The 23,880-nt window shown below is 45.2% G+C and overlaps 10 protein-coding genes across 10 annotated transcripts; 3 read left to right on the top strand and 7 right to left on the bottom strand.

Annotated features, from left to right (window-relative positions):
- Nucleotides 1–25: 25 nt before the first annotated feature.
- SAMD00019534_123060 (hypothetical protein) lies at nt 26–355 on the bottom strand (the record flags this gene model as incomplete). The annotated part of the gene is made up of 2 exons (XM_012892521.1): nt 26–163; nt 245–355. Coding segments are annotated over 2 exons (249 nt in total), but the record flags the coding sequence as incomplete, so codon positions are not given.
- A 268-nt stretch (nt 356–623) lies between these two features.
- Nucleotides 624–1,502, bottom strand: SAMD00019534_123050 (hypothetical protein; the record flags this gene model as incomplete). Its single annotated transcript, XM_012892520.1, has 3 exons — nt 624–649; nt 749–1,189; nt 1,262–1,502. The coding sequence occupies 3 exons, from the start codon at nt 1,500–1,502 to the stop codon at nt 624–626; spliced, it is 708 nt and encodes a 235-aa protein (XP_012747974.1).
- A 487-nt stretch (nt 1,503–1,989) lies between these two features.
- SAMD00019534_123040 (hypothetical protein) lies at nt 1,990–3,414 on the bottom strand (the record flags this gene model as incomplete). Its single annotated transcript, XM_012892519.1, has 5 exons — nt 1,990–2,186; nt 2,266–2,527; nt 2,615–2,827; nt 2,906–3,119; nt 3,209–3,414. Coding segments are annotated over 5 exons (1,092 nt in total), but the record flags the coding sequence as incomplete, so codon positions are not given.
- Nucleotides 3,415–3,890: 476 nt separating this feature from the next.
- On the top strand, nt 3,891–5,554 carry SAMD00019534_123030 (hypothetical protein; the record flags this gene model as incomplete). The annotated part of the gene is made up of 5 exons (XM_012892518.1): nt 3,891–4,307; nt 4,367–4,641; nt 4,711–5,060; nt 5,122–5,233; nt 5,299–5,554. Coding segments are annotated over 5 exons (1,410 nt in total), but the record flags the coding sequence as incomplete, so codon positions are not given.
- Nucleotides 5,555–13,725: 8,171 nt separating this feature from the next.
- On the top strand, nt 13,726–14,229 carry SAMD00019534_123020 (hypothetical protein; the record flags this gene model as incomplete). The annotated part of the gene is made up of 1 exon (XM_012892517.1): nt 13,726–14,229. A coding segment is annotated over one exon (504 nt), but the record flags the coding sequence as incomplete, so codon positions are not given.
- A 166-nt stretch (nt 14,230–14,395) lies between these two features.
- Nucleotides 14,396–15,832, bottom strand: SAMD00019534_123010 (hypothetical protein; the record flags this gene model as incomplete). The annotated part of the gene is made up of 5 exons (XM_012892516.1): nt 14,396–14,801; nt 14,871–15,228; nt 15,314–15,404; nt 15,475–15,601; nt 15,663–15,832. 5 exons carry the CDS (start codon nt 15,830–15,832, stop codon nt 14,396–14,398), a joined length of 1,152 nt encoding a protein of 383 aa, XP_012747970.1.
- Nucleotides 15,833–16,078: 246 nt separating this feature from the next.
- On the bottom strand, nt 16,079–17,653 carry SAMD00019534_123000 (hypothetical protein; the record flags this gene model as incomplete). The annotated part of the gene is made up of 2 exons (XM_012892515.1): nt 16,079–16,146; nt 16,219–17,653. 2 exons carry the CDS (start codon nt 17,651–17,653, stop codon nt 16,079–16,081), a joined length of 1,503 nt encoding a protein of 500 aa, XP_012747969.1.
- Nucleotides 17,654–18,589: 936 nt separating this feature from the next.
- Nucleotides 18,590–20,886, bottom strand: SAMD00019534_122990 (hypothetical protein; the record flags this gene model as incomplete). The annotated part of the gene is made up of 3 exons (XM_012892514.1): nt 18,590–20,162; nt 20,262–20,607; nt 20,679–20,886. The coding sequence occupies 3 exons, from the start codon at nt 20,884–20,886 to the stop codon at nt 18,590–18,592; spliced, it is 2,127 nt and encodes a 708-aa protein (XP_012747968.1).
- A 1,049-nt stretch (nt 20,887–21,935) lies between these two features.
- SAMD00019534_122980 (hypothetical protein) lies at nt 21,936–22,526 on the top strand (the record flags this gene model as incomplete). The annotated part of the gene is made up of 1 exon (XM_012892513.1): nt 21,936–22,526. The coding sequence occupies one exon, from the start codon at nt 21,936–21,938 to the stop codon at nt 22,524–22,526; it is 591 nt and encodes a 196-aa protein (XP_012747967.1).
- Nucleotides 22,527–22,651: 125 nt separating this feature from the next.
- On the bottom strand, nt 22,652–23,799 carry SAMD00019534_122970 (hypothetical protein; the record flags this gene model as incomplete). The annotated part of the gene is made up of 3 exons (XM_012892512.1): nt 22,652–23,091; nt 23,158–23,629; nt 23,710–23,799. Coding segments are annotated over 3 exons (1,002 nt in total), but the record flags the coding sequence as incomplete, so codon positions are not given.
- Between the last annotated feature and the right edge of the window lie 81 nt (nt 23,800–23,880).

Raw genomic sequence — 23,880 nt, 5'->3', positions numbered from 1 at the left:
TCTATTGCAATAATAGTCTAGTTTATCTCTTTGATGATTGATGAAGACACATCATTCCTAGCAACACGGCGAATAGGAAGACATGTGTCGAGTTGATAGTGGAGGCAAACACAGAGAACATTGGCTTCACAAAGTTAAGGGCATGATCCTTTGGTATTGGTATCTTATGGAGTTGTTTGAGTTTGTTAGTTGATTTATGCCTTTGCCCAAACCTTTATATCTAGTTTGTTTACAAACTACCTACCTGTTCTATCCTATTGGCAACGAATGATATAGAATGTAAAGTAAGGTATGATACTACCAAGGTGAACAAAGATGAGAAACAGGCTAGGATTAATCTAACAATCATTAACATCTTTATGACTAACTGAATAAATGGATAATAAGTAGGATGGATAAAATATTATTAATATTATATTTGTATTCTCTGGAAATGAATGGAGATTGGTTGAATGACAACAATGTGAACATGCAAGTTACCCTAAGCTCTCATATTTAACAACTGTAGAGGTCTGATTGAAGTCAGATGGAACACACTCACCTCTCTCCCACACACTACCACATGAGGCCAGCTAACACGTGTTAATCAATGTTGTTGGTACGCATCAGCTGTCCTTCACTCATCAATGGATTGATTGGCGCCAATGCCCTTATGTCAAATATATTAACATTATGTTGACCGGAAGTTATAACGTTGACATTGATGTATAATAAAGTAAATTTGAATATTTTAATGTGTATTACTTACTCAGCTGCTGTTTCTGCTGCTGCTCATCTCTCTGCTTTATATACTTTAGATAGTTGATCACTTGCATCTTCTGTGGATGGTACTCTGGAGACTCGCCAAAGCCGATAACTCTCTGCTCGTAGCACTCTTGAATCCTCCGACATGCCTCCAAGCCAGAGATCTGGTACAGTCTGCCGAGGAGACAGGCAGCAATGATTCCAGTGCGGCCTCGTCCGGCCCAGCAGTGCAGATAGACGTTGTGGTCTTTCAGCTTGTTCAGCAACAGATCGATAAAGTCGGCCAGCTCCTCGATGCTTGCGGCGACACCGCCGTCCTCGATGGGGAAGTGCAAGAACTCAATCTTAAGATTCCTCTCATTGGCCATATCAATCAGGTCCTGCTTGTAAGGCTTGAAGTTTTCCAGCTCAGTTTCAAGCTGTAAACATACAAACAGAGTGATGTCTAGTGATATGAATCGTTATTTGTCAGATCATGTTCACGTGTATGGTGATCCAATCAATCATGTCTACTTACTAGCATCGAGTAAAGAGCTGAGAAGTTTTTGGTGATCATCTTGATTGTCTTTGGCTGGGTACTCGCCAGTCATGATCTTGCCTTTGAGGACCCAGTTGCTGATATCATTGGGACCTTTCATTTCATTGTCAATCTCTTGTTTATCACAGCTGTTGTCACAACATGCTCCATCTCTGCCTTCATAATGCCATCTTGGTGGGAGTTTAAAGTTGCCAATCATCGTCGTTGTTTCTTTGTTCATTTAGAAATGATTATTATTATGATTATTGTAATAGATGTTGGAGATGTTGTTGTTGTTGTTGTTGTTGCAGACGGTTCTTTGAGGGAGATAGGAAGATGGCAGAGTTGGGTCCAAAGTTGTGTGTGAGTGAGGAGGAGGAGGAGGATAGGTTCGAGGGAATGGATATCATTAACCTTATTGTTTGTTTGTTTGCTGTCAATGAGTGAGTGAGTATACTGAACTGTACTTATGATATTCTGTATATCTAGGGATATGATGAAACAATAAAACTAATGATTATGAATGAATGAATGAATGATTTTGCTGTCTTAGATTCGCAACATGAGCTCACCTCTAATGTTTGAGCTGAGATGAACTTGAACAAGTTTGAACCCCACACCTTCTTTGCCTATTTTGGCTTCGATTTCAGAACACACGGCTTCCTTGAGGCGTGTCGTTATCTGATTGATCAATCACCTTTTAATAATGATCATATGGTTGTTTATTATTTCTTAACGATTTGGATAACATCCTCATCTTCGAGTGGATGAGCAAGTCCAACACGCTGTGGACAATGCTTGGCTGACACACCCCAGACCAGTCCATACTTGAATTGGTTGGCCAACTCTTTGTGAAGATACGCACAAACATGCTCCATAGTGGCTCCAGAACGAAGGATAACTGCATCATTAAAGTCAGGTGCCTCTGTTGTTGTTGTAATAGTTTGAAGGTTAGTCCATGTACATGTACATGTGGAAGTGTGTATGGTTTGGAATATACTTGCCTCCTCTCTTCTTTGTGTACACTCTCAACAGGCTCAGGTACTCCCAGATCTTGTCGAGCAGATAGTCCAAATTCAGATCAAGGTTGCAACTGATGACTACAGAGTTTGGCAGACGAGCCAGTCTATCCATATCCTCAATTGAAAGTTGATCCACCTTGTTATACACGTAAAGGCATCTAATGTATGATCTACGTCCTTCAATCGCATCAATAATCTCATCAACAGTTGGATCGCATCTAACAACCAAGTCACAGTGGAATATCTATTGAGTGATTGAGGGAGTGAATGTTAGTCGTTTGATTGAATAATTGATTGACTGATTGAATGTAGCAAACATATATATATATACCTTGTATTCATGTAAGATTGACTTGACTAGCTTCTCTGTTACTTTGGTCAGTGGGATTGTGGCGGTGAAGTTGACACCTCCAGCAGTCTTTTGCTTGAAGTAGATGTTTGGTGGCTGAGAGTTGAGTCTAATACCAATGGCCTCCAACTCTGCCTCGAGCAATCTCTTCTGAATCTCTCCCTTTGTTGAATCGAGCATCATAAGAATCAAGTCCTATGTAGATTTGAACATTGATTGTTAGTGATTGATCAGTTGATTGAGTGATTGATATTGATTGATAACTAAACATACAGCAGTTCTTGCTACTGAGATGACTTGTTTGCCTCTTCCACGTCCTTGTGCAGCACCTTCAATGATACCTGGTGTATCGAGCAATTGGATCCTTGCACCATGGTACTGAATGACACCAGGAATACATGTGAGTGTTGTGAACTCATAGTCTGCTTGAGCTGACTGAGTCGATGTCAGCTTGGTCAAGATTGTACTCTTGCCCACAGATGGGAAACTATATCGATTGATCAGATTGATTGAATGATCGAGTAAGTGATTGATTGAATGATTGATTGATTGAGTGAATGATTAAGACACACATACCCAATGAGAGCTACTCTAGCATCACCAGACTTTAGAACTTCGAAACCCTCACCAGTCTTGGCAGAACCCTTGGGAGGCTCAAGCAGCTGTGCTCTTAGACGAGCAAGCTTTGCCTTGAGCATACCAAGATGATGCTCAGTTGCCTTATTCTTTTGTGTACGAGCCATCTCGGCCTCTATATCCTTGATCTTCTCTGCTATACCCATGATTGTTTGTTTCTTTGATTGTTTGTTTGTTTGATCTCTCGACTAAACAGATAGCACTATCTAATAAATAATTGTTGTGTTTTTAGGACCAATTTTTATCATTGGGATTGGTTTTGAGCTTGAAAAACAGTTTATATTTATAATTATTGTTAACACTGTTTCAAACACAACTCCAACTCCCCACTTGTTGGTTGGTCAATTCAAGTTAGATCATCACCTGACAGACTGACTGACCCCCTTCTTGAACTCACTCCCTCTGTCTATCATTCATTCATTCATTCATTCATTCATTCATTCAAACACACAAACACACACAAACACGATAAATCATTCAAGATAAGGCAGAGGTCAGATTCAATTGTGAAATGTATATATCACAATACAAGTTCTAGCTAGATTCATTGTTGTATAAATAGTAATAATAGTAATAATAATAATAATAGTTTAAGGCAGAGTTGCCCTGAACAACAACAAAAATGACCAACAAATCACATTCAGATCGTGAACGGTCATCTTCAACAACGACGGCACCATCGTCGTCGTCATCAACAGATCCTAATAATAATAATAACAATATAACAAATAATAATGGTAATATGGGTGGCAGTAATGGAAATATATTATTCGATGATGATAGTGATGTAGAGACATATGGAAGCAACGATGCAAACAAGACGAGTAGGAAACCTTTTCAAAGATTCGGTATCATATTCTTGGCCGTGGCTATTCTAATGGGACTGGTACTCGTCACTGTGCCTGCTGCCCTCCTGCCCCACATGGACACCTTCAACGATGGCATCCTCTTCCGTGTACTCTTTGGCGCCTTTGTCTTCTCTCTTCTCGCTTGTCTCTGGTCAGTCTACTATCTAGGTGGAGAGACACATGCATGGGAGGTAAGATATTCACAAAGAATGATTGAATGAATAGATGACTAACATATAATACTATTTAGGACCCGACTGGAAACGACTTAACGTTTAACTTCTCAAATGTGATTGCATTCATTGGTATTCTGATTGAGTTCATTCAAGTGTTCTCATTCTCATTCAATCAACGTTCACAGTTTCTTGGTTCAGAGCCATTGCAGAGGCTCAACTACTTGGCCATCCCCTGGAACCCTGGCAGTGTATTCAGAGTAATGTACTGGGTGATGTTTGTAACTGCCTTCACTCCCTACATCTTCATCATCAGTATACGTCTCTTCCTGCGATACTACACAATCAAATAGTATGTCCGCACACTCTTCAATCATGTGACCTGGCTGACTGATTGACTAACCAAATAATGTACAACTAGTGGCGAGAATGATACAAGTGATTGGATGTCAAAGTATCAACAAAAGATTTACTCAGTACTTTGGTTCCTTGTCAATACGTTGTATATACCTGTGATCTCAACGATGTTTGGAGGCGTGGATTGTACATTCAAGGATGGTTCGGTCAAGTGGGACTCTGACCCCTCAATCGAGTCATGTCTAAAGGGAGTGCACATCGTCTTTATCGTCTGTTCAATGGTCGCATTGATTGTATATTATCCAGCCGCCTCATTCGCTCAAGCTCAGACACAGAACATATCCGACATCAAATTCAAACCAAAGATTGTATTCATCTTCATTCAGGGCAAGATCATACTTGCAGCAATGGCCAGTAAGTAGTATCCAGCGTCACATACTTGGCAAATCAGATCATTGACACTCTACCATTTTAGTATTCGCGACTCAATACGAGACAGCATACCTTCTGGTTGTTCTAGCCGTCGACATCATCTTCCTTTTCATCAACATTTACTTCTGGCCATGTACAGTGTCCTGGATTAATCGGTATGTGATTGATTGTTTTGATCGATCAGATTGATACAAGTAACTAACTCTTTGATTAATAATAGTATGAGGACAGTATTCTTTTCATTCTGTTGTATATCTACAATCAGCTCACTGGTGGCTCTGTCGCACAATGTAGCACGCTTTGTACCTTTGATCATTATGCTGACAGGATGGTTCATTTTCTCAGTACTCTACGCTATCTCTTACAAGTACAATGTTACCCCTCCATTCATGTCAAAGATCCAGTCATTGCAGGCCAACAGCAACGCAGGCACAAAGTCAACGACAGCATCAGCTCTGCCAATGGACAGGAGACAATAATAAGTGGATCGAATAAATCATTGACAATGACAGTGATGAATGAATGATTGGATTGTTGGATAGTTGGATTGGATTGGATTTATTACATGTGATGGATAGATGGATGGATGGACAGTCGTCTGTCCTCTGTGTACTCATTCATGGTTATATTATGACCAAATGCAGACATTGTTGGATCCGCAACAGGACCACACAGTATGTTGGAACACCTTGACAATGTCGACGATGCTGTTGACATGTTGCGAACACTCCACCTGATCCTTGAGCGTAAAGTTGTTGGGATCATACACGTAGATCATGCCCATCGTGCACACCCATACGTTGCCACCAAACAGTAGAACTTTGGTGGCGACAGCCGGCAACTGTATGTGCATGTTAAGGATGCCTGTAGTGCCGTCCCATATGCTGGCGCTGCCGTCCTTGCATGTGAGCCATACATTCTTGTCAACGCCGGCAATGGATAAGATCCTCTGGTTGTGCGCGCGGTGCGCCATCAGTGTCTGGCATGTGTTGGGATCGACATGGCACACCAGGTTGTTGTAGGTAAGCCACACAAGGTTGTTGTGCACGATCATGTTGTCCGTTCCCATCCAGTCGGGGCGCATCTCGTTGAGGCGTATGGTCTCCACCAGCTGGCGGGTCTTGGCGTCAAAAACAGAGAGGATGGCCAAGTTGCGGTAGGCTACCCACACGAACTGGTGATCTGAGAGATGGTTGGTCACAAGCACCATCTTGGCTACTGTTGGCACAAGCTTGGCTGACTCCTTGGGCAGAGACCAGCTCTTGATGATGCAGTCATAGCTCAGAGGGATCAGATTGACGGGAACGTTCTGGTTGACGATGCGTGCCAGGGCATCCACCCACTGCTCCATCTCGCCCTCGTTCTTGAACTCAATCTCCAGCTTGCGCTTCTCGGGCTGTGTGAACTGGATTGCAACCTTTAGCTCAGGGCCTCCAGACTCCTCAAGTGTGGCGCCGTGCAGCATAAATGTGCATTTGGGCTTGGAGCTCTGCTTCTTGGAGTATGACAGAGTCTTGTTCTGCGGTCAAGAACAAACCAGCGCTGAGCATAACCTTTGCGGCTAAATGTGGTACCTCCGCGGGACTTCTTGTTGAGATGGTCCGCCTTGAATTGAGTGAAGTTGTCATCGCAATTTAGTCGCCAGGCGTTCCATATCTTGATGAATCCGTCTTCGCCTGCAGTCCATATGTTCTCATCGTCCACCTGTAGCATCGTGTGTATTGGACTTGTGTGCATGCTGGTTTCATGCAATATCTTTCGACCATTCTCAGCATTCCATATGATGATGGTTCCCTGGTTGGTGGCGCCCCACACTCTCTTGTTCTCCCAGAGAAGTGAGGTGACCTTGAGGTCCAGTGGTTGCACTCTCATGGTCATCTGGAGTTGTCCACAAGCTGACATCTGTTGGCCAATGTTGTTGTGATCGACGGATATAGAGAGCCTGGGGAAGGCTGTGTTCTGGCCCGCCAGCAAACCTGCCGCTGTGTCTTTACCTGCAAGCTTGGCCGACATGGACAAGGAGGCAGGGGAACCTTCTAGTGAGGTCTGATCTGAGGTTGGTGACAGGACTTCGGCGGTGGCCTGGTTCTCTCGTTGGAGCATCTGGGTGAGACGGCTGCAGATCTTGCCGAATGATGGACGTCGCTCGGGCTGACCGTCCCAACAATCACGCATCAAAGCGCAGTAGTCATGACCAATGAATGATTGCGTGAATGATTGTGCAACTGAAGGTCGCACTCCCTTCTTGATCTCGGCCTCTAGTAACGAAACCATTGTGAAGTTGTAGTCCTTGAATGGATGTTGGCGCGTCATCAGCTCGTGCATGATCAGACCAAAGGCGTATACATCTGACTTGACAGTGTACTCCTCTTCGCGAAGAATCTCTGGTGCGACCCATGTGATGTTACCGACGGGGAAGTTCCTCAACTTGTGCTTGAGCGCCTGAATGAACATCCTTGAGCTCAGTCCAAAGTCGCCGACCTTGGCGCGGAGCTTGCCGTCCCTGCGGGTGAGCAAGATGTTGGGCGACTTGAGGTCACGATGGAGCAAAGGAGGTGTGACTGAGTGCAAGAAGTTCATGCCCCTGGCAATGTCTAATGCCAAACCAATGCGTAGTGGCCAGTTGTCATCGAGTATGTCACCCTGTGGGCTGTGAAGGAACCGGTAGAGATCTCCCGCATCGATGTACTCCATAACCATTGTGAATGGCTGCGTTGTGAATCCAAGCAAGTTGACGACATTCTTGTGCTTGAGGTCACTCATTACATGTATCTCCTTCCTGAACTCGGAGAAGATCCTCGGTGCATCTTCTCCAAAGCTGTCGAGCTGCTTGACGGCCACCGTCAAACCATTGATGTCGGCGCGGTATATCTTGCCACTGGCGCCCTTGCCAATGAGCTTGGGAACGACTATCTCTCGATTGATAATTGCTCCACGCTCAATAGATCCACTTACAATCAATTGCTGTTGCATCTGATTGAAGTGCACTTGAACTGTGTCCAAGGAGGCTGCTGCATCTTGGGCCTCGCTCTGTGCGGCTGTGGACATGGTCGTGGCAGGCTCGACCACCGCCAGCTTGTTGATGATGGGGAAGTCGATTGAGGGATGGGAATCACCACCGGCCACCGATGACTTGAGTGATTGTTTACCGTGTTGCAAGGTGTTGGGGAGGAGCATGGCATGGTAGACACCTGGGTTATTCTCAGTTGGCTTTACACTGATCACCCGGTTCTCGAGCTCAAACTTGATTTGTTCGAAGCGGAACTTCTTGGAGCCGGTGCCCCAGAAGTCGACCAGCGCCACATCAGGTACAAAGCTATCCAGTGTGATCTTGCGTTGTCCACACATGAGGTACCACTCGCTGTTGGAGGCGGCAACCTCACACTCGTGAAGAGTGAACAGTGTCAGCTCCTTGCACTCCTTCTGGATGCAGTGCGGGCATGGGATCACCTGTGACACGTCCAATGAGTACCAGCTCGAGGTCAATCCTTCGACGATCTCAACGATCAGACGGAGAAGTTTGGCCGCTATTCCTTTGGCCTTGCGATCGCTGCGCACGGATATCATGATGGTGTTGGTCGCTACGCTCAGTTCGACCAATGCCAGGGCAGACAAACCGCCATGGGCAGTACTGGATGCCTCCACGACAATGCCATTGCGCCAGTATAGGGATGGGCGCATGACAAACTCCTTGGACATGATCAGATGGATGAGCACTCGACTGAAAAGACCAACTGGATTGAAAACTAGTTTGAACCAACGATTGAACTCGATACGACATTGGTCGCGAGGTGGCCAGAGTATGTCAAAGGCTGGCCTCTTCTCGGGAAGTTGCGAGGGGACGATGTATCGCTTGCCCAAGTTTGAAAGGTTAGAGTTGGAGATATTGTTGTTGGCGGCCACCGTCGCGAGGAGGTTGGCGGAACTAGTATGGCGATTGAGTGGCTGAGGTGCCTGCTGCTTGGGTGAGGTGACCGATGAGGATGCGCATGTTGTCTGGTCGGACGAGTCTGTTCGATTCTTCAAATGGTGTGATAGTGACGATGCCGAGTTGCTCTGGTCGGTGAACTTTCGTGAGAGGTTCAGGGGTGAAGCAATGGCGCTGGCTCTTGTACCAGCATCTCCGCTAGGTGATGATGATACTACAGTGCCATCCTTCTTCTTTCCAACCAATGGGCTTGATTGATTGCTTGCCGATGGTGATCCCAAAATCGATGATGATGAGCCTTGTTGATGATCGGATGTCAACTTTGGTGTTGGCGATGAGTTGATACCTGTTGTCGTTGTCGTCGATGAGTAGTTATTGCTGAGTGCAATATCAGTCTCCAACGGGAACATCAATTCGAATCTCTCCAACAAGCTAATCAACAAATCATGGAATGATGCATCCTCCAAGAAATCAGGTGATCGCCAAATCTGAACAAGATCACTTGATTGATTGATTGAATGAGTATGACTGATTGATCAAGTGAGTGATTGAGATTATCTCAAACATACCTCTTCTTTAGAATACCATCTTTGATGAACTTATGCTTGGTTGTTATGATCGATGAGAATACATTGGTCAACCATTGAGGATCCAGGAATACATAGTTGTCTGAGTTTCCACGTCCAATATCATCAAAGTATGAGATGATACCCAATGATGACAAGGTCTTTGTCGCAACCTTGATATGTATCTCATCATGGAAGTCCAATGAAGATAATACCATCTGTACATAGCTAATATGAAGTAAAGTTCAAGTTAATAAGGGTGATCATAAGGGTAGGGTGGGATGCATTAGACATACTTTGCCCAAGTCAGGACAGGGGTAGTCAGTTGAGTCCTCTTCTTGAGGATGAGTCGTTCCAGTCTGACGTAGATGTCTGGTATTCGTTGTTTCAGTGTTGGCATGTCATTGATCGTCTTCTTCAACAACTCCTTGTATCTGTCCAGTCCAAAAAGTGTCGTACAACTCATTACACAGAACCCCTGTTTGATTGATTGGTTGATTGATTGATTGAGAAATGAGAATGAGTATGTGTATGTGTCTGGATTAGTTCCGGAGGGTACATACTCTTAGCCTAAACTTCCTATAATACTTGGCATAGACGTTGTTCATGATGAGGTCCAGCTCGCCCTCGGTGTGCGTCTGGAGGAACTCATCGAGATGTGTGCCAACAAGGATGATTGGAGCGTCCTCTGCTCTACTTCGAATGGAGTGTAGCCAGAACTCTACCTTGCTGTTGACCTCTGGCCGACTGAGATCCCATACGACAGTGTACAGTGCCGTGTCCGTCAGGAACATCTGATGTGTTGTATAATATAACTCCTGGCCGGCACAGTCCCAGACGGATATCGACACCTTCTGGACTGATGTGGTGAGGTTGCCACTGCTCGTGTTGGCTTGTGCCAGTATCTGTTGCTGTTGCTGATGCTGCTGCTGTTGCTGTGATGCCGACAGACCCACGCCATCACTGCCTGCTGTTGTTGTCGCACCAGACACATTGTTGCTGCTGCTCGACCCGTTGCTAACCTCACTGCTGCTTGTGTTGGGTCCGCCAATACTACTTGTGCTCTTTTGTCCCTGTTGATGATGTGTCGATGATGACTCTGACGCGAGGTTGTTGGACGAGGCCGAGCTTGGTGGCACGGCCGTGACATCGATGGCCATCTTGATCTCCTCAATGTCGATGCCATCGGTGGACACATTGTTGCCAAGATGCTCGGCATTCTTGGACGTCTTCTTCTTCTTCATCTTGAGACACTTGAGCAGCGATGTCTTGCCCACGTTTTCCTGGCCCACCAACATCAACTTGACGCGATAAGAGATTGAGTCGCCCATGAGCAGGTCCTCAAAGTAGCGTAGGATCTCTTGCAGGCCACCCTCGGCTACCTTGCGCGGAGGGTTCTGCAAGTACTCGAGCGTGCCGTGCAGGCCCAGGTAGACGAGGTCGCGGAAGCTAGTCAGCGAGAGTGGCAGAGTCTGAATGATGTTGTATGACAGGTCCAGTCGCACCAGCTTGGTGAGGTGCTCGAGCTCGCTGGGAAGTTGGGTAAGCATGTTGCGTGACAGGTCCAGCGAGGTCAGGTGTGTTAGCGTGCCGATCGCCTCGGGCACCGCCTTGATTCCCAGCCCAGACAGGTCCAGCGTCGGCTCCTTTGTGTACAGGCATCGGTAGATTCGTCCGGTAGCGTGATCACAGAAGGCGTTGTGCATCGACATGGACAGGTAGCGGTTGCGTATGATCACCTTGTGATCGATCGACTCCAAGTAGTTATTGTCGAGCGCGATCGTCGAGATGTGGTAGGGCAGGTTATCGATTGATCGCAATCGATTGTTGGCCAACTTCAACGTGTACAGACTCTCAAATGCTGGCAAACGGATAGTTGACAGCTTGTTGTTGGACAGGTCGAGCGTCAACAGATTGGGCGGGATGCAGTCGGGCGGCACATGGTAGAGTATGTTGTGCGCGAGGTTCAGTCGCTCGAGGTGGACCATGTGCGCGAGGTCGTCGGGGATCATGTCGATGGTGTTGTGCGCCAGGTCGAGGCTGCGCAGCGCGGGCAGCGCGGGCGGCAGCCACGTGGGGATGTGCAGGATGTAGTTGTTCTGCATGGACAACGTCTCGAGCTGCGCCAACTCGCTAATGACCAACGGTATCTCACCGAGTAGATTACCATCGAGTATCAATGAAGTTATACGTTTGATATCATACTCCAAGAAGCTGTTCCTGTCGAGATGATGCAACAATTGATTACAATAGCTGACCTTTGTAATACTAATATCAATCGAGCTACTAGTTGTTGTAGCCGTCTCCATCTCTAACATCATATCGTCCTCATCAGTCGATGCTCCGCCATACTGTAGTTCTTCCTCTTCCTCCTCAAGTATCTCTTCTTCTTCATCTACATCCTGTGCTGCTGCTGTGATCTTGCTATTATTCTTGCTCTTATCCTTGTTCTTGTCGATGCCACCAACAAATGGGGAATATGTGTCAAGATCTAGACTTTGTTGAAGTCGCACACCACGATCCTCGACCTGTTCGCTATCTATTTTCTTGTCGCCAGCTTGTCTACAATTCAAGTTGAATTCAAACTGTGTTGCTGTTGCTGATGTGTTTGGGTCGCGTTGAGTTTGATTGACTCCAACTATATTATTATTATTGTTTCCAGAGTTGGAGTGATGTCCAGGTATTTCAACTTCCATTATTATTATAATGTATTCCAACTAATTAATCCAAACTAATAAATAAATAATTAATATTATGTGATGTCAGTTGATTGATTGATTGATTGGTATCGTCTCGAAACCTTAAGATGGTGGATGTATGATGTGATGATGAACAAAGAGTGGAGATAGAAGGTAGGTAGGGTAGAGTGAGTGTTTGACAGATATCCAACTCACTCAATCAATCGCAACACAACACAACTCAATAATATTAAATACGCAGAACAGATGTTCGTCCAACCAATATTGACTTAATGAATTGGATGGATTGATGGATGGATGGATGATGTAGATGGCGATGATGGTGGAAGTGAGAATATATGTGGTTGTTATTTAAGTTTGATGATGGACCATACCAATGGTGTATAAAGTTAAATTGGTAATATTACACATCCAAATAATATTGAATAATAATAATAATAATAATAATAATCATCATTATTACTTACAATCCACTAATGTGTGTATGTGTGTCGGGTGGGTCGATAAGGATTGATTGATTGATGTTGATGTTGATTCTTGATGTTAGTGTTGGTGAAGGTAGGTAGTACTACTACACTACATTGTAATGTGTGTTACTAAGATTGAGGAGGTAATCACCTGAACATCATTCAGAGCCAAGCCAATCCAATCCAATGGTCACGCATCATGTGCCATCACCATCATCCACTATAAATCAACATCATTTGATTGATTATATCAATTAAACACACCACACTTACTCGATGAGCTTGGAAACCAAACCGACAACATCATGTGACCAATCAATAATCGATTGATTGTGTCTATGTGTGTGTGGTAACTACACACCTTGTTTGGACCCACACCTTGCTAATTATATCCACACACACTCAAACACACCACATTGATCAATGTGTGTGATCACCTGATTATGTGATAGGTTAGTGGTGGTCCCCAAGGCAAATAAGGACCTATATTATAATATCGAAGGCCTTCTTATTACTGTGATCGTTTCCACCACAAAGTGATAATAAGGCGGTAATCTCTATTATTCAATTAATAAGTTTGTTAGTATGAATGTCACTTGGAGGCATCCAGACTTCAATGTTTGGTTCACATAGTTAACTTCATCCTAATGTTTGATTGTGTTGTTTTATGTTTGTGGGTCGACCAAACACTTCTTCCTTCATACTTTCAAACTTAATTTATGTATTTGTATTCATCGTTATCTGTTTGGAACAAGTAATAACTAGACAGTATTAAATGGGTTTGAATAGACCCTTTGAAGAATCAATCAAATTCACATAAAAAGGATGCAAAATTAATTTGATTCAAACATTTTGATTACGACCTTTGGACAAACTTCACTCTGATCACACAACAAAAATCAATCAATAACACTTCACTCAATTCATTCATTCATTCATTAAATCAATCAAACACATATTTATATATATAAAGACATACATATACACATGATGTCTGATACAAACAATAACAATGGCAACGATGCCAATGACTCTGGCATGTCATTCACCGATGCCTGGTTCTCAAGTGCCAGAAGTGGCAACTGCGAAGATATTGCACAGCTGGTCAAGTTGAAGTCAGTGCCACTGGACACACCCGACCATCTGGGCAACACGGCGCTGCACTACGCCGCCACAGCCGGCCACGCCGACGTCATTGAGATCCTCATCAAGGTGGGCGCCAACGTCAACTGTCAGAACAAGGTGGGCGACACCCCACTCCACAAAGCCGCCGGACGTGCACGTCTGCCTTGCATCAAGGTGCTGGTCAACCTCGGCAAGGCCAATGTAGATATCAGAAACAGAGATGGCGAGAGGCCCACCGACCTGGCCAAGGATCCACAGATCAAAGCAGAGTTGGAGCCCATCGTCGAGGGCTTTGACGATGATGACGATGATGAGGACGATGAGAAGTACGACAAGGACTATGACAGCGATGAGGAGCCAGAGGAATAAACAGTAACAGCAGTAGCAATCATCATACATCATCATCCATCATCCAGCAGCAATATCATCAATGTTTGGCGATGGGCATCACATGTGATGTTCAATGACTTTACTTAACTGAACATTATTGTCGCGAGCACTTCACTTGTAATATATACATGTACGATGATCGTCAAACTCGTTGTTGCGATTCTCTGTCGTTGTCATCGCTGGCTTGATCCCAATAGTGCTCGTTGTCTTTGTACCACTGGACTGTTCGCTGAAGACCTTCGCGCCAGGCCACCTGCTGACACCACCCCAGCTGTCTGACCTTGTTGCTGTTGAGGAAGTAGCTCTGATCGTTGAATGGACGGTCGGGCACAAACGACAAGTATTTGTGTAGTTGTTGTTGGGATGTGTCGCCAGCAGTGATCAGCTCGACCAGAGTCTTGGCCACGTCGATGTTGGATATCTCAAACTCTGTGCCAATGTTGTACGTCTCGCCCACCCTTCCCTTGTGCAGTACCACATCGAATGCTCTAACTACGTCGTCCACATGTAAGAAGCTTCGCATGTTCTGTCCATTACCGTGTATTGTACTATCCATGATTGGCGATGAGTCAGTCAGTGTGATCACATGCATCCATTTGTAATTGGCATGGACTTACCATTGTTCACCGGCTAACAGAAGGTTGATGAACTTTGGAATGATCTTCTCAGGGTATTGATGCGGCCCGTAGACGTTGTTGCCACGGGTGATGATTGATGGGAGGTTAAATGATTTGTAGTATGATTGAACTAGATGCTCGGCTGCCGCCTTGCTCGCTGCATAGGGATTGGTTGGCAACAGCATGCTCTTGTTCTCCACTGAACCCTTGCGAAGTTGATGTTCAGGTGAGCCATATACCTCGTCCGTGCTCACATAGATGAAGCGTTGAATAGAATGTCTTCGAGCGCACTCCAACAGATAGTGCGTCCCCAGTACATTGTTCTCAGTGAATATGATTGAGTTGTGAAATGAGTTGTCTTTGATTGAATGATTGAAGGGATGTAGTGTCAGCACTGTGCAAGACCAAAGATTGTGTCAACAATGATGTGATGATCTCCTTACCAACATGAGTATGAGCGGCCAGGTGTATAACAGTGTCGATGGCCTCTGATGTGAATATACGATCTAATAATGCAGCGTCCAATATGTTTCCCTGTTATGTTGGAACAACATTTGTGTCAATCAATCAATCAATCATGTTTGAGTCAACTAGTGCAGCTTACTCTGTAGAACTTGTGACTTGAGACCTGACTCAGATTACGTATGTTTGAACAGTAGTCGAGCTTATCCAGCACGACTAGGTGATATGTGCTATACAATCGTGATAGATGTACAGCTAGATGTGATCCTCTGTAATGATCAATCGTCAGTTCATCATTCATTCAATCATACGATCAATGATTAAACATACATAAATCCTGCACCACCTGTGATCAGTATACTCTTTGGTTGATATAATGTGTTGCCATTGGTGCTATTACTATTGTTACTACTACTACTACTACTATTACTATTATTACTATTACTATTACTATTAATGTTGTCGACTATATTATTATGATGATTCTCTTCGTTTGCCATGTCTCTGAGTACTTATGTTAAGTGCACTGCTATCCTTATATTAGTATTCCATAACGTTGTTGTTGTTGTTGTTGTTGATCCTAGTTATCTATCCTTCATTCATTCATTCATTCAATGTTTGAGTGAGTGATTGGAATTGAATTGTGATTGATTCATGCAAAGTGGTGTGTTTGCTTTCATTCAAAGATGGATAAAAGGGATTCAATGGGATACAAGACTGGCAATTAATTATTTATTATTATTATATTAAACATGTTGTTGCAACAGCTGAGTAGTAGTAGCAGGAGTGGTAGAAGGAGTAATGGTAGTAGGAACTTGACATGAATACTTATTGGTGAGGGATTGAATTATTTCCAGTATGTTGTTGATTTCGTTAATATTGTTACAGATTTCCAGATGATCAATAATGGATCGAGAGTAGACGAGTATCATCTCGATCTTGGACTTGAGCAACTGCTTGAGATATATAAACTTCTCGTCGGGTGTCTGCGGATTGGTCGTGACGAGCGACGCCGTGCTCACCGTCATCGTGAAGTGGAACTTCTTGTAGGAGAGCAGCGCGGCCAGTCGCTCCGAGTCGGCCTGTGTCGTGCGCACGATCTTGCCCAGCTGCACCATCTCGTCGATGTTTGGCGCCTTGTTGATCTTGTCGTACATGGCCGTGATGTTGGCCTTGAGGTCATAGCGTATCAGCACGTATATCTTCTCTTTGGCCACGTCCAGCTCGGTTAGATGTGGTGACGCTGGTGCCATCGATGACGCGGCGATGCCAGGTCGTGCAGGCGACTGTGACAGCGAGAGGGAGAAGGGAGACGGCGACGAGGAGTGTGGTGGGGTGATCGGCAGAGGTGATGATGAGGTCGTGATGTTGATGGCTGGTGAAGAGGACGACGAGTTGGCCGAGCCCATGTAGCCTCCGACCGCAACGTTCTGTGGCGATGTTGAGCGACTGTGCTTGGCGCCGCCATATTCGAGTGATGTGCTGTTGTGCGACTGGCCAATGGCGCCGCCTGCGCGCTGTATGAGGAACGCCACAAGCTTATCGTTGCCAACGGTCATTGCTCCAAGTGTCTCGTAGTCTTCGATTGGATTGCCAGTGAGGACGATGCTCCTGAGTGCCGAGCAGTGTCCGATCGATAGTGGCACGTGCTTGATCTTGTTGTTGCCCAGGTGCAGTGTGTGCAGTCGCGAGAGACGTCCAATCGACTCGGGCATCTCATCGATCGAGTTGCCCGACAGGTTCAGATCGCCAAGCTTCTCAAATACGACGATGTTGGCCATGCTCTGCAACTGACATCCGGCCATGTTGAGCACTGACAGGCTCTGCGCGCAGTGATGGAACAGTGAGGAGGGCAGCGATAGAAGCGACTGGTTGAAGCTGAGGTCCAAGTCCTCGAGCTGCGCGAGTCCGTTGAAGGCCTGATCGTTGATCTCGACAATGTCATTGCTGGACAGATTGATGCGACGCAGACATGGCATCTGTTGGAGATCGAGTGCGCCAAGACGTGTCAATCGACACTTGGACAGGTTGATCTGTGAGAGTGCGCGCAGCCAGCCTGCGCCAGGCAGTCCGATCATCAGCACTGAGGACAATGGATTGCTGGCCACATTGAGTGATTCGAGTTGGTCAAAGTCTGACGACAGGTCCCATCGCAGATCATTAAGCTGATTCGCACTGCAGTCCAATGACTTTATGACCATCTGTTGTGACTTTGACAAAGGCTTCTTCAACTCTGGCGGGAACTTGTTCAACTTGAGTTGGCTCAACTCCAACTCATTGCCTCCACTCTTTATACAATTTAGTATTCTTGATTTGATCATGTTGTTGTTGTTACTATTGTTATAACTATTGTTAATGTTGTTAATGGGGATATTGTGCGTATGACTGTTGTTGTAGTTGTTGTTGTTGTTGGGGGGAGGTGCGATTGTTGTGTGATCAATCAGGCCTTGACTGTACACTCGAGTGACTATGAGATTGAGATATTCTCTCTTCAATTCGGTTGTTATTATTATTAACTTAACTTAACTTATTATTATAATGGTGAGTTATTGATTGATTGATAGTATGAATGATTGATTGAGTGAAGTGAGAGTTGTTGACTTGAATTGCAGCAGGCAGTCAGTCAGTCTATAAGTATGTCAATCAGTCAGTCAGTCAGTCAGTCAGTCGGTCTGGATGATAGATGACCTCGAGGTAAAGTGTATGGGTTGGGATTGGATTGGATGAATGTGGGTTATAAGTATATAACAGGTAAGGGTAGTAAAGAGAGCGTGAGTGTGTGTTGATTGATTGAGTGGGTGTGATTGAATGTATGTGTGTTGTTGATTGACAATGAACCTGGTCTCCAGATATATATATATTAAAGATTGATTGAGTGTATAGTGTGTGTGTATGTTGTAAAATGTACAATTTCGTGTATCTCTTTATATATATATAATTGTGAGTGTGTGTTTATGTGTATGAATGTGTGAGTGAATGGATTGACCAAACACTAATCTCTGATTCCGCCCCACTCTCCAATCACCCCCAAACAACCCATGATCAAAACAACCCCTCTGACCAATCACGTTTGAACCCGTAGCCCAAAAATGGCACGATCAGCATCTGACAAGGTTTGAACAACAAACCTCGCCGAATCTATTGCCAAACAATCAATTAATCAATCATTCAATCAATCCCCGCCACGCCAGCATAAGGCCAACTAATAAGTGAGTTAATGAAAGGGAGAGAAAGGGGGGTGGGCTGGGCGGCCATGTTTATTTGAACTCCTTGGAGACTTGCTTCAACTCGTCAATCAGAGCCTGAACAGAGATAGAGCCACGAACGGCGTTATCACGGGTGCGAACATTGACGGTCTTGTTGGTGGTCTCCTCCTCACCAACCACAAGGATGTAGTTGTACTGAGCGAGCTGAGCCTCACGGATCTTCTTGGGGAGGGTCTTGTCAGAGACGTCCACCTCACAGAAGAAGCCGGCGTCGGTGAGCGACGCAGCCACCTGCTGGCCGTACTCGATGTACTTCTCGCTGACGGTGGCCACCAGCACCTGGCGTGGCGACAGCCAGAATGGCCACTTGCCACCAGTGTGCTCGATGAGAATGGCCATCATTCTCTCCACGGAGCCGAGGATGGCACGATGGATGATGACGGGACGGTGGCGCTCCTCTGGTCCGCTGCCCATGTACTCGAGCTCGAAACGGATTGGCAGCTGGAAGTCCAGCTGGATAGTGGCGCACTGATGAGATCTCTTCAACACGTCGGTGATGTGGATGTCGATCTTGGGGCCGTAGAAGGCGCCATCACCTGGGTTGAGCTTCCATGGCTTGCCAAACTTGTTGAGGGCGTCACGGAGCTGGTTCTCAGCCATGTCCCACTGGGAAGCCTCGCCGAGATGGTTCTCTGGGCGAGTGGACAGCTCGAGGGTGAACTCAAAGCCAAAGATACCGTAGACGTGGTTCATGAACATGAGACAGTTGTTGATCTCCGACTCGATCATCTCCTGGGTACAGAAGATGTGGGCGTCGTCCTGCTGGAACTTGCGCACACGGGTGAGACCGGTGAGGGCGCCGGCCAGCTCGTTTCTGTGCAGCACACCAAAGTCGGCGAAACGGATGGGCAGCTCACGGTATGAGCGCGATCTGTTGGCAAACATCAGACAATGGCTGGGGCAGTTCATTGGCTTGAGAGAGTAGTTCTGATCGTCGCACTTGAGGTTGAACATGTTCTCGTTGTACTTGGCCCAATGACCCGACTTCTCCCACAGCTGCTGCGAGAACATGGTCGGGGTGATGACCTCAGTGAATCCTCTCCTGTGATACTCCTGGCGAATGAACTCCACCAACTTGTTGTAGATCCTGGCGCCGTGTGGCAGGAAGAAGGCGCAGCCCGGGCTGAATGGGTGGAAGAAGAACAGCTCCTGGTTCTTGCCGACGTTCCTGTGGTCGCGAAGGGCAGCCTCCTTCATGAAGTTCTCGTACTCGTCCATCTGCTTCTTGTCGGGGAAGGCAATACCGTAGACACGCTGCAATGGGTCGTTCTCGGCCTTGCCGAGCCAGTAGGCACTGGAGTTCTTGACGACGTTGAAGGCCTTGACGTATCCAGTGTTGGGAACGTGTGGGCCACGGCAGAGGTCGACCAAGGTGCCACAACGGTACAGAGAGACGGTGTCCTCGGCGGGGATCTTGGAGATAATCTCCTTCTTGTATTTGTTGTACTTGAACAGCTCGAGGGCAGTGTCACGTGGCACATGCAATCTCTCGAATGGCTGCTTCTCCTGAATGATCTTGTTGGCAACCTCAACAATGGTTGCAAAGTCATCAGATGACACAATCCTGTTGTTTACAATGAGTTGAAGTTGATTGATTGAGTGATGAATGATGTGAGCAATCATGTATCTTGGTCCATATTAGCCACACACGGGAAAAACTTACTTGTCAGTCATAGCCATATCGTAGTAGAAGCCTTCGTTGGTGGCTGGTCCAATGCAGAGTTGACCACCGTAGACCTTCTCCATGGCTTGACCAAGGATGTGAGCAGATGAATGCCAGAAGGTCTTCTTTCCGGCCTCAGTGTCAAACTTGCACAGGACGAGGTTGCAGTCCTTCTCGAGTGGTCTGGCAATGTCCCAAACCTGGTCGTTCACGGTGGACGACACGATCGAGTTGGCAAGACTGTTGGAGATCGACTTGGCAATGGCCAATGGGGTGGTCTTACCGGCCAAAGCGTCACGAACACTTCCGTCTGGCATGGTTACCTTGATTGGTACATCGGGCAAGTCTTTACAACACAACAAGCATTAGTAAGTCTGTCTCAGTATGCACGCGACAACAACAACATGATCAACTTACTGGCAATCTCAGCATCATGCTTAGCCTTGAGCTCATCCCAAATCTTGATTCTCTCAACGACGTACTCTGGGTTGGCGAGGACAAGCTGGACCTTTGGGGCCTTCTCCTTCTTCTCCTTTGGTGCCTGCTTGTGTTGTTGCATCTGCTTCTTGTCAACTGGCTTCTGCTCAGTCTGTTGTGGTGGTACTTCCTCTTTAGCTCCTTCCATTATTTAGTATGTATATTGTATATGTATGTATATATCTATTTGAACTAGATGTATATATATATATTAGCAAGATAGAGATAGATTGTCAATAAGAGTGTGAGCAAGAGTGAGTGAATGAGTTGGTGAGAGTGAGAGTGCAAGAGGTTGTCAACTTCAGAATGAGGTTAAAAATTAAAAATTGAAGTGGTGTCCAAACTTGATGAAGTGGTCTTGGGTGGAATGACATTCATTCAATCAATCATCATTCGAAACCAAAGACAGACAAACAAGACATACTTTTGAAAACTTGTTTATTTGATTTCCAGTCTATTAGTTTGAACTTATAGTTATGTGTGTGTGTGTGTAGTTTAGTTGTTAATACCAAATGATGGACTAGTAAACTTATAAACAAGAGTGTTCCACCAACCCTAAACAACAAACTTGTTAATACACATTGAATGAGAAAATTCTCAAAACCACAAGATACATCATCATCATCATAGTAGTCAATCCTATCCAACCATTATCACTATCTAGCAACATAGTCCTGTTGTCCCGAACATAATCAAGATGGTGTGCTTGTCATTTAATCTTATTTAATGAACTTCACTTCAATAATATCTAAGCGAACGATTATCTACCCGATTGTTAGAATAGAGAAGTGTCGTCTGTTGTTGTGAATAGTCAAACGAAGGGTCAATGATCATTGTATTAATACTGTACCTCCCCAAGGTTGACCATGATGGTTGTCATGAATTTCCATATGCATAAAAAAACCCCATTGTTTGCGAATGATAGCGATTATCGACCATCATTACACCCGTGTTTCCAGTTCCGAAACGGAATTCAGTGGAAGTAGCAAAGGGGGTACCCTTTGATTGTTTGAAACGACCCCCATGCAAAGACCTAGACTAGGGCCTTCTGTGTCCATCAGACAACAATTAAACTTTGGAATGGATTGGATCAGATTGGATTGTGTACACAATCGTATTCAGGATCATTCAAATTCATTCAACTTACTTACATATATAAAATACAAACAGATAAAATAGAACAAGAACAGATAGATAATGAATCAATTGACATTATTTGTACTTTGCACATTGCTGTGCTCTACACTGCTACTACATTCTGGAGGTCTGTCGAATGCTGACACCAGTCCAATGTACTATGTCAACAATTATTTGAACTCGTCCGATTGCCAGTCCGAGGTGGTCGAGATCGATGGCTACGTGCAGGGCATCTGTGTCTACGAGTATTGGACTTACACCTGCAATGCCACCGCCGCCTATTCCTACCACTACGACGAGTACAACTGCAACGTCAATGACAATGTCACCGTGCTGCCCTACGACACATGCACCAACTCGGCCGGATACTATGCCAACAACACCTGTCGCGACTTTGAGTTCATCTTGGACACCTACCGTGGCTACGCCGCCATGTACCAGTACACATCAGTCGACTGCAATGGCACGTATCCAGGTGCATTCACCATATCTCCCTTCCCAATATGTGCCGCACCCAACAGCATCAAGTGTGAGAACGGCCAGCTCTACGCCGCCCAATGCGACGACTTCTGCATCAAGTGTACCAAGTACGAGGCCATCGAACCACAGTGCGTCGAAGGCACATACTTCACATGTGTCGACTCCATCTAAAATGCTCGCGACTTTGCAAATACATTTCAATACCTTTCGCCAAGATTCCATCCATTAATATTAATAATGTTTAATGATGATGATGATGTATACAACGAACGCGCTAACATATAACAAACTAGTTACCATGGATACTGTTTTGATGATTCCATGGTCAAAGACTTGACACTGCTCTCTCGCCATATCAGTGGACCAGTGCGCTTCAGTGCCTTGGAGATGACCATTCGCTCGAGCATTGGCAGTGTGATCTCGGAGCCGCCAAGAATGTTGACCATGCTCTTGATCTTCTCCTCGGGATAGAGGTTGAAGTTGTACAATGATTTGCCATACTGCTTGCTTTGATAGACGATCTCGTCTGTGATGCCCACTGAGAATGATGTGCCGACAAATACAAAGACGTCGGCATTGTCAATCCAGTTCATTGCGTCATGATATCGCAGGAATGAATGTGAGTTGTAGTCTTCATCAAACAACAACGATTGTGGTAATATAGGTGCGCGGCAGTTTGGACAATCCGGTGCATTAATCATAAGATCACCTCCCTTCATAGATGTGTTGTTGATTGCTATGTATGATTGGTTAGTATTGTTGTTTGAATGATTGAATGAATTGATTGATTCCATGAACATACCATAACGATTGATATCCAGGTCATTGATTGATTTGTCGTATGAGTATATACATCCTGGTTTGATACATTTGTAGAGTCCAATTCGTCCATGGATCTCTATGACTTTGGGCTCTGGGATCTTTGATTTCAGGTGGAGTTCATCAATGTTCTGTGTGATCACTCGGACATTGCAGAGATCAACCAGACTGGAGATGGCAAAGTGGCCTGGATTGGGCTGAGCATCGATGTACTCTTGCTTCTCGTGAGTGCGCAGCCAGAATTGGTTCCACCAGTTGGTCGGGTTCTGTTTGAACTTCTTCCTCGTTCCCCAATCCATGATGAAGTTCTCCCATGTTGCTTGCTTTGTTCCTCTGTATGCTGCCAAACCACTTGGAACACTCAGTCCTGCGCCAGTGACGAATACAACTCTTTTACCACATAGTAACTCATTAGATAGTTTCTCCAACTTGTCTTTGTTTTGGTTGAATATTAGCTAATATTGTATTAGTACTTGGTTCACATGAGTGATTGATTGATTGATTGATTGGTCGTTTGATGTGTATGTGGACTTACAGTTTCAGGATCAACTATCTCATCCAAACTGGTATCATCAAAGTTTGGACATTGATATTCACAATAGAGATAATCATTAACTTCTGTCATCTTCTCTCTATTTGTGATAATGTTATGTATGAATGATTGATATTGAATGTGATTGATTGATGACTCAATAGAGTGTTTAAA

The sequence above is a fragment of the Acytostelium subglobosum genome, assembly GCF_000787575.1.
Source record: "Acytostelium subglobosum LB1 DNA, scaffold: scaffold40, whole genome shotgun sequence".
NCBI lineage: Eukaryota > Evosea > Eumycetozoa > Acytosteliales > Acytosteliaceae > Acytostelium > Acytostelium subglobosum.
Note: the sequence above shows the minus strand (reverse complement) of the source record. Positions and strands in the feature narration are given on the sequence as shown.